This window comes from Sceloporus occidentalis, unplaced genomic scaffold (assembly GCF_023333645.1).
Source record: "Sceloporus occidentalis isolate IW3139 unplaced genomic scaffold, rSceOcc1.0.p SCAF_4, whole genome shotgun sequence".
Lineage (NCBI taxonomy): Eukaryota > Metazoa > Chordata > Lepidosauria > Squamata > Phrynosomatidae > Sceloporus > Sceloporus occidentalis.
Window position 1 is genome coordinate 40,153,089 of NW_028316984.1, and position 19,811 is coordinate 40,172,899.

Genomic DNA, 19,811 nt, shown 5'->3' on the forward strand with positions numbered 1-19,811 from the left:
TATGGCATACTCTGTTGAATAAACCGTAACCCTGCCATTATACTGTTGAATTAGGTCCCTGATTAGCAGACTTTGAGTCAAAATGACTCCTGCCACATGTTATCCACCACCTGTTATCCAATGCAGAAAGATGGTTGAAATAGCTCTGTCACCACCCTGTAATTAAGCTGGACTTCCCCTGGTGTGCCAGCCTGCCTCTCTGGGTAATTGTCTCCCTTCAGAGGATATGGCATTGAGACAATGCAACAATATTAGATTTTTATGTAATTTTAATGTATTTTTATTGTTGTTGTATTGCATTCTGTGTCTGATTGATATGTTGTACACCGCCCTGATTGATAGAAGGGTGGTATAAAAATAAAGCTATTATTATTATTATTATTATTATTATTTAAGGACATTTTTTCCTGATATACGTGGTGTTTGCTGCTGAAATGGGCATTTAACTCTCAATTCAACCAGCTGTTCATTAGTGCTTACATTCATCCCTGGCTTGTTCAGAGATAATTTAATAAGAAAACATAGTACATATGTCCTGAAAAGCAGTCAGCTTATCTTTATATATTCCTCTTGTTTGCATACTGTTGAATTTTAAATAGTTTGTGAGTGCAGAAAATGTCTTCAGACTCAATGTTGCTCCGAGGTCGGACCGCCCTGAGGCTGGATGCTACAGTTCCTTCAGGGCTTCATAGTGTCCATGATAAACCCCCAGAAAGAGCAGTTGACAAGTGTACATCTTTAGCTCAGTGATGCCAAGGGACTTCTGTGCTTTGACTTTTATAGGATTTTTCATGCCATGCTTCTCTCACTGCACATAGCTGAGACTTGGGGACATGGTTTAAGATTCTTAAGGTGATGATACAGTATAGTAAACTATCTACCTTTTAAGTCTATTTCTGTGTGAATTTTGCAATAAAAAAGGACTGGGGTATTTGTGCTGGTCTATGACCATAATAAATGATTGATTGTTTGATTGGGCTACTAAAATATCATTTCTAGTAGAATGAGGTTTAAATGTATATATTTAAACAACATTACATTTATAAAGATAAATCCACCTTTATGCTATATTTGAATAAATAGATTTATCCATCTACACTTTCATTAGATGGAGTACAGATATTCAGAACTAAATTCAGTGAAGGCCACCCTTTTTAACGTTGTGCTCCCATTGGTCATTTGTAGGATCTACTAAGTTCCCTGGTGAATTCTCCCACCTTGAGCTGATTTGGTCATCAGCAACCTTTTCCCACCCCAAAGTATGGAAGACTTTTAGCACAGCAGGAATCAGTGGTAAAATCTTTGTTTTTCCCTTGTTTTTGAAATGCACAGTAAGCCTTAAGGCAAATATAGTCCTGTCGCATTAAACTGAATGCTTGGTGGGAACATTCTCCTCTAGAAGTTTCCTTGTTGAGTGAGCCTTCTTGACAGAACCTTATGAGGCTCTGTGAACAATAACTCATTGTGGTCTGTTGTTTTATATAATGGTCTCATGACTTGCTCTTTCTGTTACTGTGCCAGGGCATTCTTTTTGTACCCTGTAAGGTATAGAATATGGTGGTTAAGTCTCTGCAGGATTGGTTCCCTGTTCCCTCCCATTTTAGGCTGTTACAGTCCTACTCAAAGCAGTGATCTGTGGGCTGATGCTGGTCCCTGGAGAGCTGCCAGGAAAGAAAGTAATAGTTGCAGCCAGTGAGGACTAATATGGTGCTGGGCGCTGGCAGAAAATGCCAGTCCCCATATCCAGTAGCATAAGAAGCGCTGGGCTATAGTGCACTGGGTTGTAGTTTAGAACATGGTATTTCTTAGGCAAGTTTATCAAACCATCTAGTACCAGCATTCTACATCTGACTTAACAAATTGATGTCTTGATGGCAAATGGAACTAGGTTTAGGGGACTTCGTGTGCAATAATTTTTTGACCTAATGCCTATCTACACTACAAAATATATATTTTTTTTTAAGTAGGGAGGCTAGTAAAATCATGCTTTGTTTCTTTTTTAAATGTTGCTGTTACTTTAAGGAAGCAACTGTTCCTTCAAATGAATTCACTTCCCTAATTAAAACTAATTGCCAATTCCCCTTGTCCCCAGGTACCCCTCATAAAGTATCTCAGGAGGCTAAACTTGAAGTCTAATTTGTGGTCAGAAACTTACTGATAAACAAGGAATATTAAAGTCTCTCTGTTATCTTGCACTGTGGACTGACAGCTTCCTGAGACCAGCTGTCTTCAGCTGACAATTTGGCCTGAAGCTTTGTTGCAGAACAGCTACTGAAGTCTGCCAGAACTTCTCAGCTTCTGCATTCAGAGATGTTGTCCCTGGTTCTTCTTCAGCCTCTTAGGCTTTACTGATGCCTTCTTTTCTTTCAAATTTTTCTTTTCTTGGCTCATACAGGTTGAGTCTCCCGTACCTGAAATGCTTGTGACAAGAAGTGTTTTGAATTTAGGGTTCTTTTGGATTTTGAAATATTTGCAAATGCATAGTGATATCTTGGAGATGTGACCCAAGTCTAAACCTGAAATTCATTTATTTATCTTATACCTTATGAAGGTAGTTTTATAAACAATATTTTAAAATAATTTTGTGCATAAAAGAAAGTTTGTGTATACTGAACCATCCCCTAATAGGGGAATTAGGATGTGATATGTCTTGTTAAGCTTTTATTTATTGTTATTTGTGTTTGACTTTTATTGTTCTCTTGGATGTTGCTACTCACCTTGATCCAATACAAATAATAATAATAATAATAATAATAATAATAATAATAAAGCAAAGATGTCACTGTCTATGTAGACAATTTTGGATTTTGGATTTCGGAATTCCAGATAAGGGATACTTGATCTGTATTTGCAAATGACTCTTTTCTCCAGTCATAACCCTATAACTGTGGTCTTCCAGATGTTTTCGGACTACTACTTCAGGTAGTGCTAGCCAACACATTCAGTGACGAGGCAGATTGGGACTTGCACTTCAGTGGTTTGAGTGTTGAACTATGATTCAGTAGACCAGGGTCCAATTTCCACCTCAGCCATGGAATCCACTGGCCGACCTTGGGCAAATCACACTCTCTCAGTCTCAGGAGAAGGCAATGGCAAACCTCCTCTGAACAAATCTTGCCAAGAAAACCCCATGATAGATCCGCCTTAGGATCTCTGTCAGTCAGAAACAATTTCAAGGCACACAACACCACCAACAATAAACATCAGGTACCTCTTCACACTGCACAGTTACAGAGCTGGAGTCTTATGAAGCCCTAGTGGTGCAGTGGTTAAGTGCCGGTACTGTGGCCATTTACAGCCACAAGGTTGCAGGGCACCAGGGTCGACTCAGCCTGTCACCTCTCTAGGCTAAACCAATTAAATCCAATTTTCTGTTTATATTCTAATCTTATCTTGAGGGCTGGACATCTCTTTTTCTAGAAATTAAACCACTGCTAGAATAGTTAATTTGCATTAGAGCACTACTTATAAACAGTAAGGGCCTAAATACCTTGAAGGAACCAGATCCCATCTGCTCTTGGAAACAAAGCAGAGTAAGGGCTGGTTACTGCTTAGATGATGGACCATCAAGGAATGTCAGATGTTGTTGGCTGTATTCAATATTCTTTGTCTAAAAAAACTTGTGAAATTTATGGATTATGAAGATACACACACATACACACACTAAATTCTGCCACACACACTAAATTCTGCCACTTAGCACATTCAAGAAACAAAATGCCCTTGTATTTGCTAAGTTTTTTAAAAACATGTACAAATTTACTAGGTATGTACAGTGTGCCCATGTCAGTATAGATAATCCTATACCTTTAGGGAGGAACATCTGTGTTTATATGTGTCTTTGTAGGAACTCAAAGTAGGGATATGTCTACTGACTTCTGAAAAGTCAACATCAGGAGACTGACTAGAATAGAAGTTAAGAGCCAGTGTCACTTCATGGACTAGTTATAATTAAAGCAGGAAAGTAGGAGTGTTTTGGTTGGGGTAGCCTGAGATTTTTGGAACAGGTAGGTTGCCCCACTTGACTTAATGGATCAGTTTCTATTGGTAAAGTGTTTGTTTTAGGCCTCATACTGTAGGTAACCTGCCTTTTCATCTCACATGATTAGCTATTCAGAATTCAAATAAATATGTAACATAAAACAATTTCAGGCCTAAATCAGGGGTGAGGATTATGCAGATCTTTGGATGTTTTTCTGGACTGCAGTTTCCAGCACTCCTAACCATCGGCGAGGAATGTTGGGAGTTGTAATGGAACAACATCTGAAAGGCCACATGATTCCCACCCCTAGCTTCATTCTCAAAGCGGAAGAGGTGGGATATAAATAAATATTTATTATTATTATTATTATTATTATTTATTTATTCTACTTTCAACTAGAAACAACCTACTGAAATGTATTGCTGAATGGTAAGGCAATACTGAAATGTACTGCTGAATGTATAAATCCTGACCAAATGGTATAACTTTGGGACTAGCAGGTGGATTCAGCCCTTAATTATTAATATATTCAGTGTTTACACAATTTCTCTCCTTAAGATTTTCCCATTCTTTTTTGAGCTTTTTGTGGGAAAAGAAATGAAACAATAAATAACAGTGGTCTTAAGAAGGGATCAGGACTGTGGTGGAACAGAGGTCATACTGACAAAACATCACCTATTTGGCATTTCATAGATGCTGTACTCTGATACAAAGAGCCATGGTTGGTGTTTATTCTGCTTCCATCCATGTGCATTTGTTTCTTTATCTGTTTTGTGTATTTATAGTATATGTGTGTGTGTATGCATGTATTATTCCTATTGAAAAGGAGTTGCTCCAAATAGCTTTCAATATATAAACACAGACACAAATTAACAGCAATCCATCATGTCAACACAATGACCAGACTAAGAGTATCACCAAAAATTAAGAACAGAAAACATAAATTCAGTAACAACCAAATCAAATAGTTTGCAGCTGAACACAAACTGAACCATGACCTTATTGTTTGGTCAAGGAATTCCACATATGTGAGACCAATACAGAGAGACACACAGGGCTCAAATAGTCTATTCAGGTCATTTTGAATTTTGATCCTGTTCTCTGGGGTATTAGCTACTCCTCCTAATTTGGTGTCATCTGCAAATTTGATAAGTGTGCCCCCAATTCTGTCATCCAGGTTGTTGATAAAGATGCTCAATAGCACTGGACCCAGGACCGAACCCTGTCCTGTGGGACCCCGCTAGTAACTTATCTCCAGGATGAAAAGGAGCCATTGTTGAGCACCCAGCCCCACCCTATATATTGGGGTCTTAGAGCAGTCAACCAATTATAAATCCATGTAGCAGTTACTACAATTATAAATCCATGTAGCAGTTACTTTGTCTAGCCCACATTTTAAGTGATATGATAGCCCTGCTTAAATATTTGAAGGGATGCCATATTGAGGAGGGAGCAAGCTTGTTTTCTGCTGCTCCAGAATACAGGACCCGGAACAATGGATGCAAGCTGCAGGAAAAGAGATCCCACCTCAACATCAGGAGTAACTTTCTGGCAGTAAGGGCTGTTCGATAGTGGAATACGCTATCTCAGAGTGTGGTGGAGTCTCCCTCCTTGGAAGTCTTTAAACAGAGGCTGGATGGCCATCTGTCAGAGATGCTTTGATTGAGATTTCCTGCATGGCAGGGGGTTGGACTGGATGGCCCTTGTGGTCTCTTCCAACTCTATGATTCTATACTATTAGTGAAAATATTAATTCTACCTATTCTCCCTTACATTACTTCCATTGTCTAGTCCTTTGTTTATAGAAAGAAATTGTTTAGTGTTGAGTTCTAACTGCCTGGCAACTTGCATTGAAACTTAGGTTTGTAAAACACAAGTGCTTGGCTTTGAAGTATTTAGTACACTAATACAATTGTGTTTGTGTGTGATTTTTAAAAAATATTAATAGTATCTGCATGGTAGGAAATTTTGCCTTGTGTTGGCACTGTGCCGTTAGCTGCTTAATAGTTAGTGGCAATATTGTAGCCAGCTCCCAATACAGCTGCTGCCTTTAGATAGAAGCTGCAATTGATGGGATTCTTGTGTTGAATAATATGGCTCTGTACAATGCTCAGTTGTCAAGCAATGATTTTCTATACTATTCAGAAAATTGTATAGATGAAGAGGAGAAGAAGATGATGAAATAGCTCATCTGAGATTGGCTTTCTGTACCCAAGAATGTTCAGAGATTGGGTCAAATCAACATTCCTTCATGCCATTTGGGGACACGGATGTTTGAGATAGGTCACTGCTGCCTAAATCCCACCATGGTAGCTAAGCCTTTGAATTATATTAACAGCAATTACTCTGCTTCGCTTCAGTTAAAACTTCATTCTCTCTCTTACAGCAGCATGGACCCTTTGGGGGATTAATGTGGATCTTATAATCCTCTGCTTAGAAAAAGGAAGGAGGGAAGTGGAGGGAGGAAATGCCCACATATGTAGTTGGGAATGCTTTTCTTGCTTGGCCTGCCCCACCCAATATATTGGGGTCTCAGAGCAGTGTACAATAAAAATTAGTGTAATTTTAACAGTATAAAATTTAAACAGTATAAAATAGAATGAAAGGACCAATTTGAAAAGTTAAGAGTTTAAAACATTTTAAATAGTTTAAAACAATTAAAAAGTGTAATGATGCATGTGTGCATTTTGATAAAATCTGTTTGGTTAAAATCCTCAGAGGTTTTAATAAATGTCACTTTTTTACTTGGCACTGGAAAAACATCAGCTTTTGTGTTAGTTAGGTCTCTAAAGGGAGGGTATTCCACAGCCAAGGTGCCACAGAAGAAAAGGGCCTTTTTCACATCTTCTTGAATTGCCTGCAGTTCAGTTCTGTGATGCTGGAGAAGCGTCTCCAGGACTGCATCTGCACTGCTTAATTAATGCAGTTTGGCACTGTTTCAAATCCTGTGGCTCAATGTTATGGAATGTTAGCCTTCTCTGTCAGAGAGCTCTGGTGCCACAACAAACTACAGATCCCAGGATTCCATAGGATGTAACCATGACAGTTAAAGTAGTGTAAAACTGCATTAATTCTGCAGTGTGGCAGCAGCCCAGCCGACCTTAGTCAGATATATAGAGCTGTAATCCCTAGCTATAGGTATGCTGATGAAAAACCAGGAAAGCTAAGATCTTAAATAATAAACTTGGATTACAGAAAGTCTGTCATATATGGCCCAAATTGGATAAACTCAATTAGATTTAAAGTTTGTGTGGAGTTTGTTCATAAAACTGTAACTACCACATGATACCACTTCATCTATATTTGTGATACTGAGTAGTTCCTACAATAGCTGTGCCTTCTATCCTTGATGGTATTGATTTGGTTTGAGCTCATTTTGTGTTGATTCCCCATTCTGAACCCCATTGATACATTGTCCCAAATGAAGAGTTTTCAGGAGAATGAGCCTGCTGTCTTAATGTGGGGCTGTGTGCATGTGTTGCAATAGGAAATATTTACTCCAGAATCTTTATGTAATAGCTTGAACTATTGAGGCTTGTAATCTTAAACATTTATGGTGAGCTGTTGTGTAAATGTTAGGAGGACTAATGACCTCCTAGGTGTAGGATTGTAATCTAAGGTTGTGTTCCCCAACATGTGCGTCCCCAAATACTATGTGTTGTGTGCCTTTCAGTCATTTTCAATTTATGCTGACTCTTAGGCTGCATCCACATTGCAGAAATAATTCAGTTTGGTACCACTTTAACTGCCATGGCTAAGTGCTGTGGAATTCTGGGAATTTTAGTCTGTTGTGGCAGCAGACGTCTTGGATAGAGAAGGTTAAATGTCTCTCAAAACTACCAGAATTCCATTGCAGTTAAAGTGATGTCAAACTGGATTATTTCTGCAGTTTGGATGCAGAATGAGGTGAACCTATCACAAATTTTTCTTGGCAAAATTTGTTCCAAAGGGGTTTACCATTTCCTTTCTGTGAGACACAGTGTGCTCTGCCTAAGATAATCCAGTGGGTTTCCATGGCCAAGTTGGGATGTAAACCCTGGTCTCCCAAAGTCCTAGTCCAACATTCAAACCGCTACACCACACTGGTTCTAATATTGTTGGAGATATTGTTGGACTTTAAATCATAGACTCCCCAGCCAGAATGATCACTGGTGAGGGATTTGAGAGTTATAGCCTTAATAACATCTTGGAAGGTAAATGTTGGGAATCAGTGATCTAGAGTACTTGTGCTTGAGTGCTGTGTGTGCAGCAGTTTCTCAACAAACTGGGCCTTTGGTGGATTTATATATATATATATATATATATATATATATGGGAGAAATATAGTGCAATTAATTGGAGTGTATTAAAATGCAGTTTGCTATGTTGTGGTGTTAGTTTTGTCTGTGTATCTTGGTAATATAATTCAGTGGATATGCTGAGCTAAAAGCTTTGTCTTCAAAGCATGGCAGGGCGAAAATTGCATGCAAAACATCCTACTTCTAAATAAGTAAGCAAACATCAATTAAAACAGAGACAATAACTTTCAGTCATGAGGTATTGTGTCAGTTCTGTTGTTGGATGGGAGGGAAGAGAGCCCTATTGTTCTGGATTAGGCATGTAACTCAGTTCCCATTGTAAAGCTTTGTCACAAAAGCTTTGTCTATGTGTGTGTGTTGTATTCATCTGGGACATGACAATTTCACAAGCAAAGTGGAACCTGGTGCTTCAGACAGGCTGCTGGGATATCTCAAAAGTGTGTCTGTTCACTGATTTGGTAGAACTTTTTAAACAGAGTGGCTTAAAGGAAATGGCCTTTTTTGATGTATGCAATAAGCAGTGTTGGTTTATTAGTAACATTAGTAGCATCTTTTCTCCAAGGAACTACAGGTGTCATACATGGCTATCTTCCTCTCACTTCCTCCTCACAACAACAGCTACAAAGTATGTTAGCCTCAGAGAGATCTAATGAGTGTCATGTCTCACTAAGGACTAGAACCTGGATTTCAAGAAGGAGAGAGGTAGTAGCAATTGGACACTTGAACTACCCAGTATTTATTGGAAGTTACACCCTGCCAAGATTGTAAGGTCCACCAAATGCTTCCTTAGCCTTTCAGACAATTACGTTGTATAATAGACAGAGGAAGCAACAAGGGGATCAGCTATTTTGAGTTTGGTCCTAACCAACAGTGATTAAATTGGTCAGTCGGGTGGAAATAGTGGGGTCCTTGGGTTGGAGTAACAATGTCTTCTTGGGATTTGTTATACAGAGGCATGGAGAAGCCCAATGTAGTCAGACACACACCCTTGACTCCAAGAAAGCTGATTTTAGTAAGATTAGGGAAATAGTGGGTGAGATCTCATGGTGTGAAATGCTCAAAGGGTTAATGGTGCATGGGAATTTCTTTATAAAATACATATGTGATGGAATAGAAGGAATACCTATAAAGTATGCAGGGGCATTACCTAATATCCTAGAGGACAGGAACAGGATTCAAATTTACCTTGATAGGTTTAGGCTAAAACTAACAACTTTTAACAGGGATAAATGTAAAATACCACATCTAGGCAGGTAAAATGAAATACAGAAATATAGGGTGGCTTGAAAGTAGTACCTGCAAAAATGAACACAGTAGACCATTGTAACAAGGAGAAGGACGTGAGAGAGACAGAAGAGGGTTGTCCCGGAAAGGGAGAGGCGGCAGCGCTGCAAAGGGAGAACTCTGACTGGAAACTACAAGGCCCAGCAATCCCTGGGATGAAAGGAGAGAAGGGAAGACCCCAGGAGGCAGGCCCTACAAGGGAGGGGAAGGCAGATAAAAGGGAAAAGGGAGAAGCGCTCGAGGAGGAGGGCATGAGCGGAAGAGAAGGTGGTGAGGCAGTTGTGTGTAGGGAAAAAGGTCATCATTCTGGTGAGCCAGGGGCTTAGCCAAGAGGGAAGGACCTTGTTGGCTAGAGAGGGAAGATTCAGAGACACTTGGGAAAGGAGGGTTTCCTGGCGGAGTTTGCCCAGCCCCACTCTCCAACCCCAAGCTCCTCTGAGAGAGGTTTGAGGTTGGGTTATTGCTCAGGGGAAGCATCCCGTTGGGACCTTCAGGGATGTTACTGGCTTGCCCAGGGGGAGGGCCTAGACCCCAAAGAAGACCTGTAACACCTTACTGACACTAAGGATTTGGCTGAAGTAACCCAAGACCGGAACTCTGTGAAGTAACAGTGCCTCCGCTGGTGTTGTTAGTTCTATTAAAGGTACTCAGTATTATCTTTAAGTTGTTTGGAGTTATTGTCAGTCATGGACCCTGGTAAGAAGCCTGGAGTTGGGAGTGTGCCCTGTGGCCCTGCGACAACCGTAAACAAGAATAGATGACAGACATGAGTCAGTGGTATGATGCAACAGCCAAAATAGCCAGTGCAGTTCTGGGCTGCATCAACAGGCGAGAAGGATAGTGTCCAGATCGAGGGAAGTTGTAATGCCATCTATTCCACTTTGATCAGACTTCACATGGAATATTGTGTCCACTTCTGGGTACCATAGTTCAGTAAGGATATTGACAGATTGGAATGTGTCCAGAGAAGGGCAAACCTCGTAAGGAACATCTGAGGGAGCTGGGTATGTTTAGCCAGAATAAGAGAAGACTAAGAGGTGACATGACAGCAATCTGTAAATATCTGAAGGGATATCATGTAGGAGACGGCGTGAGCTTTTTTCTACTGCTCCAAAGACAGCAATACAAGCCAATGGATTCAAATTGCAAGAAACTTGAGGAAGAACTTTTTAACAGTAAGAGCTGTTCAACAGGGGAATAGATTGCCTTGAAGGGTAGGGAACTCTTCATCTTGGGAAGTATTTTAACAGAGATTGGATGAACATCTTTCAAGAGTGCTTTAGCATTGTATTTCTGCATGGCAGGAGTTGAACCCCATAGCCCTTATGCTCCCTTCCAACTCTAAAGTCTATGATTCCCAAGTTGCAGTCCAATAGTCTGACCATGACCATTGCGTTGGCTGTCCAGTGTCTCTTTGCTGGATCTATGTAAAGAGGTACTGAAGGCTGTGTGTTGTTTTTAAAACTTAGTTGATCTGTATATGATGCTGAAAATGGTAACATGCTTGCAAAGTTTTTCCATCTGCTTCTACAAAATTAGAAACAGACAGGAATAGCTCACCTCAAAGGGATCTACTTCTTTGGACATTGCTTGAGAATTGTCTCCTTCTAGGGCAGATATAACCAAAGAATAGTGTTCAGCTGGCCATGGGTGCTGGATATTTTATCTCTATTCAGAAAATATTTTGGTAACTTTATTACAGCACATCTTATATGTTCTTCATATGCTGTGCTTTGGGTTTCAATAAAGTAATGTTCACACCAGCAATTTAGCATTTATTAAACAAAATAACTCTTTGCTAATCATTTTAATCACCTCAGATGGATGTAAATCTAAAATGCTTTTCCTTCAAGGCCTGCTCCTATTCATTCACCTTTTGTCTTCAACCAGTCAGGTAGGCAGGCAAGCAAGTTTGCAAAAACTACTGACAAGGGCATCTAGGATGTGCGGTCAAAGAAACAGAAGTTGTGTAACTTGAAAAGGAGCCTTCTTGTTTGGGTTAACCTCATTCTCTCCACTGAGAGTATGGAAAACTACTAAAGAGATTAAAGCTTACCAAAATAAGCTTGTTCAGTGTGAATGTTTTCACTCAACTGTTTTATCATACTGTTTTAGCTGCTGCTTTATTATAAATATAGTTCTTTTAAAGGTGTGTGGGAAGAATAATGAGATCAAACTTTACTAGTAAGAGAGGGGGGAATGAGTGTATTGTTAGTGTTTTACTCTAGAAATTCAGTGCATCTCTGAGTTTGCTGTTCATGTGCCTGCTTTTTAAATATCCAAATGTATGGTGAAGTGAATATTGTGATAAAATGGTTTAGAAGTCTGATAACCAGACTCCCTGCATGATACTGTATATTAACCCATGATTACAATGGATTTTCAAGTTTCTGGCTTTAAGGAACCCCAGTATTGCCCAGGATTCCATGAGGGGCAGAGGCAGAGTCTGGGAATGTTACATGCTGGATGGATGATTTTGGAATTCATAACAACAACAACAACAACAACAAACTTTCAAAGCTCTATTCTGAGACATGTAGGCAGTTGATGTAGAGTGCAGGTTAGACCTGTAGGGCTTCTTCATTCTCTACGCACTGGATGATTTTATATAGTTGATGCTTCTCTCTTATGGTAAACAAGTGTGTTAAATTTTTAGGAAATAAGATTTCTATAAGATAGCGAGAACTGAGGTGGTCCACCAGAAATTGGACCACCGGTGGATTGCCAGCATTTCTAAACATCTGTGCTCTACAGCAGTGGTTTTCAGTTGTTGCTTCTCCAAAAGATTTGGACTTCAACTTCCAGAATCTCTGACCATTGCCCATGCTAGCTGGGGCTTCTGGAATTTGGAGTCTAAACATCTGGAGGACTAGAGCCTGAGACCCACTGCTGTAGACTATATATAATGTATAAATGGCCCCTGTGGTTGTGCTTTGCAAGGAAATGTGTGAAGTGAGGGCCATGATGTTTTGCAGTTTGATAATCATTACTGACCTCCACTCTGAGGAAGCTCATGACAAGTTCCTGAAGGACCCAGAGGCATCACACTAAATGACACCCTGGGGGGGGGTGACACCACTACTCCCCACTTGTCTGCCTTTTGGCAGAAATGGGCTGTGGTGTTCACCCACATCCGTTTAAAACCCTGGAGTTCAGTAGAAGAGATGGTGTGAGTGGGGTGAGGCTCAGTGGGTGGAGAAAGGTTTTTTATTTATTTTTTTACTCTTAAAATTTTCTGTAAAAATGTCACATCTTACAATTTCTTTCTATTTGTCATACTCTATTCTAAATAAAATTAAATTTAAAAAAGTCACATCTTACCAAATTTTTCACTTCATCCACATGAAACTATTTACACATAAAAATATTAGGGATGTGCATATGGTATTGTAATTTAAAAGTATAATTTTAATTTTGCCAGTAGTTTATGTCACAACTATTGTCATTACATTCAATGACATATGGGAATTAAGATATATGAGTAACCATAGTACAAAAATAGCATTACTAAGGATTGTGTATAGTGTAGTTTGGGAGGCGTTCATTGTGGGGGGTGACACCATGAGTTCCTACACTGGATGATGCCAACCTTAGTGACACCACTGGAAGAACTTCAGATTCTTGCAGAACATAGTTCAAAAAATTTTCTGCTGATAGGCAACTTTAACACCTTTTTCTTTCCTTTTTAATCTTTTCCAGGTAGTGGTGCCACTGCTGTAGTCCAAGCAGCACTATGCAAACCCAGACAAGAACGTGTAGCAATAAAAAGAATCAACTTAGAAAAATGCCAGACCAGTATGGATGAATTGCTTGTAAGTAAACATTGCAGAAAAACAACAACCCATATGTCAATACCAAGAGGCATGCGAGGTTCTGTACTGTTCGACACCAGTCCAATTCACAAGAACTGAATAGTGTACTGAGAGATGTTCTCAGCTATTGACTTTCCCACCCACACATCATTTGTTGGTTCTTGTTCAGTTGAAAGACTCCAAGGCCCCAGTACCTGTGAAAAATCCTTTTGCTGACTGGCATTTAAACATTATAAACAGGGCTCTTTTTCACTCCTCTTCCTTATATCATGTCCATGTAGTTTCTTCTTTTCTTTTTATTTCCTCTTTTTTTGTTCCTGAGGGATGTCGTCATGCTTGTGTTACAAGAACTTGCATCCTGCGATGGCTTAATATCAGTATTGGGGAAGCATACGCTTAAAAAAAATGAAGTATAATACATGTGACCACCATGCGTTTTCTCCCCCTGCTGAAAAGTAGTGATGAAGTGATTCCTGGATTTTCCCCCCTTTCCATTCACTGCCTATATGGAGAAGGAGGAATGTTTGGGGGAAAACATTGAGAAATAATTTTTAAAATGTACAAATAACAGCAGCAAGCACTGGCTAGCTCAGTGAGCAAAGAAAGAGGTTATAAAGGGACACCTTGGCTTCATCTTGGCTATGGTGCGGAGGAAAACTCTTCACTTTCTCTCCTGTTTCATCACAGGGATCTGGAGCTGGTTACAGTTTTGAAAACAGACATGACATGTCTACACTTAAAAAAAAATTGGACTAAAACCAAACCATAGACGGAAAGGATTTCCTCAATCAGGAAAATGCCACAGAGTTTGCTAACAGCTGTCATAAATGCTTAATTCTTAACACAAATTTCCTCTCTGGCTTTGTTTTTAATAAGACCTGAGAGTTCCAGTTCCAGCAGCAACAGTTTGGTAGTTAAACCTGATATTTTTGCATCTTCTGCTTAGATATGCATCATTGTTATTTTTTTAATGATTACTACAGGTGTAGTAATAGGGGCATGTGGTCTGCATTGCACTCCTGTGGTCTACACTGTCACTTAGGATGCACTGGAAGTTATGTTATGGGCTGTGCTTTCGCCATCCCTAATAGAGCTGTGAAAGTCTACGGGACATATTAGCTATACAGACCCTCCAGTATTGGAGGTAGTATGACTATGAAAACCATATGCTGGGAAGCACAAATGGGAGGGAGCTATTACACTCAGACTCTGCTTGTGAGCTTCCTAGTGGCATTGGGTGGGAAGCTACTGTGAGCAAAAGTATGCTAGATTAGGTAGGTATTGGGTTTGATCCACAGGCCTCTTCCTAATGCTCTTATGTGAATGTTTTAGATGTGCTTATATCCTCTTAGTATATGAAACTGTGCAGGTTTCTGGAGTATATTAATTTTGTCAACCTGTTTCTGGTCAGATACTTTAAAAGGTGAATACAGCATGTCAGCTTGAACAAAATATTTAGAAATTTGTTGTTGTCACCACTCTTTACCTCACTGAAGGAAAATAGAGGCTGCAAGCTCTCTATGTTGAAGTACTGTTATTCAATAGCACTTCAGCTGCCCTGGTTAATACAAGGAAGGGAAGTGGGCATAAGGCCTTTTACAGATATCAGCGTTGCCTTATAAGTGAGCCAAACTTGTGAGATGGATTTCAGCAAGTTGCTATGAAGGGAGCTACAAAGGATGGAAAGGGGGAAACACCATCTCTGTCCCTCCTTCTCCTTTTCCTTCTCCTTTGGACCTCTCCTTACCACTTGACACCCCTTCCCAGGTGCTGGAGAAGAGGTTTGAAAATCTAATTGGGGAGAAAGGAAGTGGAGTTAAAAGGTGTATTTCTTTGATGAGAAGGCTTTCTTTCACACAGACACACACACACACACCTGCCTGCAGGCACAAAGACTGGGAAAGAGTGGGGCATCATGGTGGTGCATGTTTCAGGACCTTTCTAAGCAGTAGTAGTATATTGACCTGTATATAAATTGATCCAGGATTTTAGCGTCAATTTTGGGGAATAAATTTCTCGATTTATAGTCTAGTATATATGGTAAGTAAGTAAATCAGCCAGTCTAAGATTAATTATAAAATTTGATCAGAAATGATCCATAAATCATTTTTCTAGAGGAAAAAAAATACAGAAGTCTGAAGTATGTGATTTGAAGTAATTGAAAGATAAGTTAGAGAAACTTACTGTGGTTTTCATTCTGGTCCAATTAGATAACATGCCAACGCTGGTGATTCTCTATTAGACATGTAAATTGTATGGCAAAGCATAATTTTGAAATTATAACATGGACGTTAGTATTTTTCTTATGCCAGTTGGTTAAAAAGGAAAAGATTTAAGAAGTGAAAGTTCTCAGTATATTTTAGAACTTTTTTCTTCTCCCTGGAGAGAGAAATTCAAGACCAGGACTTGAGAAGCTGAATTCTTCCTAAAACATAAGGGATATTATAGTTATAGAGTCTTCCTACTAATGGGGCACCTTCTGTTGGTGCGGACTGATTTTCTCTACAGTCTCGATGAGCCACAAAGTTGGCTATCGGTTTTTTGGAGGAGGGGGGAAGTTAGATGCACATGGAAAGACAGAAAGGAAAAGTCCTTTTACACAAACTGAAATCCACTTATATGATCTTGGATTTTGCCACAGATCAATATTGGTATAACAAAAAATTTCAAACTCAATGTTCATTAAAAAACTTACATGGAATAATGAAAAAAGTTGCCAGCTTTTCTTTCCATTAAGAAAAATATTCTTAAAATTCTCCTTCAGGTTCCAACATGTATTCAACCTGAGGTTTTCGGCTTCCTATTCTTCAGAAGGATATGTGTACATATACAACCTAAACCATATTTTTCCTTTCTGAAAAATCAAATTGCCTCTTTTGAGATGTCCATTCTAGAACACATTGAAGTTTATAACTATGGCCTGTTACAGACTGCCAAAATAAAGCTGCTTCGGGTCTCTTTGGAGGTATGCTATTTAAATGATGCATGCATCCTAAGAATCCGGAAGCTGAACCAAAGCTGCACTCCAGTGCTTAGGAATGGAGTGTGGCTTTGGCGCGACCTCCGGACTCTTAGGACCCATGCATCATTTAAATAGCATACCTCCAAAGAGACCCGAAGCAGCTTTATTTTGGCAGTCTGTAATGGCCTATGTCACCTCCCCATTAGAACAACTTCTATAGAATAGTTTTCCTTGGCAAGATACTAATTCATATTTTGCATTACTTATAGAAAGAAATTCAAGCCATGAGTCAGTGCAACCATCCCAACATAGTTACATATTATACATCTTTTGTGGTTAAGGATGAACTTTGGTTGGTTATGAAACTGCTAAGCGGAGGTAAGTCCATGTGCAGGAACTAAGATGTGCAGTACTATATTTGTGTTGTATTCCAGTTGACTCGGACGGAGGGATGGGCTATAAATAAACATTTTATTATTATTACCTAATTAATCTATGACCTTCAAGTACCTAAATAAAATGTTGGATTGTTTTTCCCCTCTAAGGTTGCTTTTAACTTAATGTAGCACAGCAACTAGTCAATATATCTCCAGTAATACTGTCATTTTAGTAAGTGGATCTTTTGTAAACCTGTGTCAGTTTCTAAATAAAATTATTTGGCTCATATGGCTGTCTCAGCTTAAAAGGGGAGGTTGACTCCTTTTTTGTCACTTCTTAAAAATGCCCATGTTCTACTGATGTTAGAACTGGGAGACTGTTGAGAAAATTAAACGGAAATTTCCACTCCAGAGTGAAGGTAGTGTCAGTATCCTTTTGGTCAACTTGCTTAGTGATCTTTTGATACAGCTGAATCAGTTTATATTGTGTGATACTGGCCTTCTCACAGTGCAGTTTTATTGTGATCCTTTATTACAAAGAAATGGCCCTGGTTTTGAAGGGTATATATCAATGGAGCAGCTATTAAAAGGGTAGAAAAATATGACTTTCCCTCTGTGTTTTTATATACATATGTGTGTGCATGTTGGAAATGTTTTAAGACACCTGAAAGTTTTTCTATGCTAAAAAGATTACTAGGTGAATTTTCCCCACAGCCCTGGTACTTCTCGCTCCCTGTGCCTATGTTAAGATTGAGAATTTAAAATGAACTTGTGTTGCAAGATAAATGTTAAGGAGATATACCTTCCATTTTCATCTGTAACTTCCTTCTTTCTTTTTTCTTCCATTTTAGGGTCAATGCTGGATATAATAAAGTATGTTGTCAATAGAGGAGAGCACAAGAGTGGTGTTCTTGAAGAATCAATAATAGCAACAATTCTTAAAGAAGTTTTGGAAGGCCTAGATTATCTCCACAGAAATGGGCAAATTCATAGGTACAAGCATGCATCTCATGTGTTGGTATGGCCTAATTTTTCTTTTGCAGTCCCCAGGACTTGATGATCTGGCTATTGTCAGAGGAAGCAAGGATGCTGCTCTACATCCTGATGCTCACTTTGCCTCCCTTCCTTTGGAAAAGTATGCTTTTGGCTACTGCTCATGTTTACTAAAGAATTCTGGGTACTATAGTCCAGAAAATTAATTTTTCCAAGTTCTATCTACCCTCCCCTCTAAACAAGGAAAAATTCTAAGTCCACAATAGCTCTTGATGCACTGTAACAGTCTGGAAGTGTTGCGTGAATATGAAAATCTGTCAGTCTTGATGTCTTTATGGTTCTTTGAATCTCACCTGCATTTTCTTTCTAACCTGTTTTACATTGGTTTGTGTGATCCTTTTTTCACTCCATCAAAATGTGTATGTAGTTTCTTTTTCCCAATGTGCCCATTTACCTATGCAGTTGACCTAATATTTTGTCTACTCTGACAAAAACATGTTTTTGTATATTTTTTCAAATGTAAACATTTTTAGAGAGCCAGCATGCTGTAGTGGTTTGAGTATCAGAGTATCAGAGACCTGGGTTTGACTCCCCACTTGGCTATGGAAATCTGCTGGATGACCTTGGACAAATCACAGTCTCTCTTAGCCTCAGGAAGGCAATGATAAACTTTACTAAGAAAGCCCCCATATAGATTCCCCTTAGGGTTGCCATACCTTGGAAATAATGCCAGGGCATGCAATGACAATAACAGCAACAGCAAGAACAACACCTACAAAGGAATGTTTAGCCATTCACATTTTAAATTGTGCACATTGTTTTGTACATGGCTTATTTCACTTAAATATTCCCTAAATTACTGAATTTTTGAAGTGAGGTATGTGAGTAAACTTAGGGGGTTCAAGAAAGGCTGCTTTCATCAGGACTGTTGAATCCAAGGAAATCCCTTTTCCACCCCCAGAAAAGTGAGAAGGGCACATTGGGCTTTTCAGTGAAGCTCTGTGCTATACTCCATAGCTATGAAAGGAATTTTAGCCCCATAAGTGATCTAAAAATATCAAGGTTCATTGAGCAAAATAGTATTCATTTTTCTCACAATTTTATATCTAAAAAGGCGATTTCTTTACTAATAAGATCATCCAAGTATTTTGAGTAGTTTTTAATTTATGGTTTTTTTTTGTGTTTCTCAACAAAATTTGCAGTGAATTTGATTGTATCTTCTGTCCACTTGAATTAAATGCGTTCCTATTTGTGTTCATTTTATAGGGATTTAAAAGCTGGTAATATTCTTCTGGGTGAAGATGGCTCTGTACAAATAGCAGGTAATAATGATTATAATCAAAGCTTTGAATCATGCATACAGAAATCTGAAATGTGCCAAAGATCCAGTTAGCATTTTAAAAGGTTAAAATTAATCAGCTTTGAGAGCAAGGCATTAACTGGATGATGAGCCACAAACTGAAAAATTCAGTGTACTTTGCAAAATATTTTGGTTAAGCTTGCAAGATATATAGGATTATGCAGGAGTTATAGCTGAGGGTGTGTGTTGACAAGTCCTCAGTTCAAAAATCCCCTCTTGCCATGAACTTAATTGATGGCTTTAGAGAACCAACTTCCTCCTCCTCCCTTCCCTTGCCATGTGGGGACTTTAGTGATCTTACAGGTGTGTCATAATGGTCACTGCAGAAATACAGTGAAATGCATTTTCATTTCTCAGAATACTGTTTAAAACGAAATTACTATTTTTGTTAGGGGTTCTGTCCCAAACGCTGTGCTCAGACTTCTGCCTTTGCTGTGGGCCTTACCTTCTGTGCATCCCTTAAACCTGCTCCTGAGGCTCCTTCAGCTTTGTGGCTGATGAAAGATGGACAGACAGCATTGGAAACAACCTATTGGATAAGCTTTTTGGCCCTAAGGGCTACATCTGTTGGGTTGTAGGGGCTATATGTATGAGTATTAAACATGTGCATATGCTCACATGCATGTGTAGTGCCCTTCCTCCAGCCATTCATATCTGGCACACAGGCAGTGAGCAATTCTCATGGGGATCAGAGAGTAGGATCCTGGGGGTGGAGATATACAGACCTTACCCCCTTTTCTTAT

At 39.2% G+C, this 19,811-nt stretch overlaps 1 protein-coding gene across 2 annotated transcripts in view; it reads left to right on the forward strand.

The window, feature by feature from the left end:
• The window catches only part of STK39 (serine/threonine kinase 39), a 157,909-nt gene that overhangs the window by 47,845 nt on the left and 90,253 nt on the right, over positions 1-19,811 (forward strand). For both annotated transcript variants that reach the window (XM_089519815.1, XM_089519816.1), the window contains exons 2-5: positions 13,264-13,376; positions 16,608-16,716; positions 17,567-17,708; positions 18,975-19,030. In XM_089519815.1, the coding sequence (XP_089375941.1) occupies positions 13,264-13,376; positions 16,608-16,716; positions 17,567-17,708; positions 18,975-19,030 (420 nt within the window). The remainder of the gene's footprint in view (positions 1-13,263; positions 13,377-16,607; positions 16,717-17,566; positions 17,709-18,974; positions 19,031-19,811) is intronic.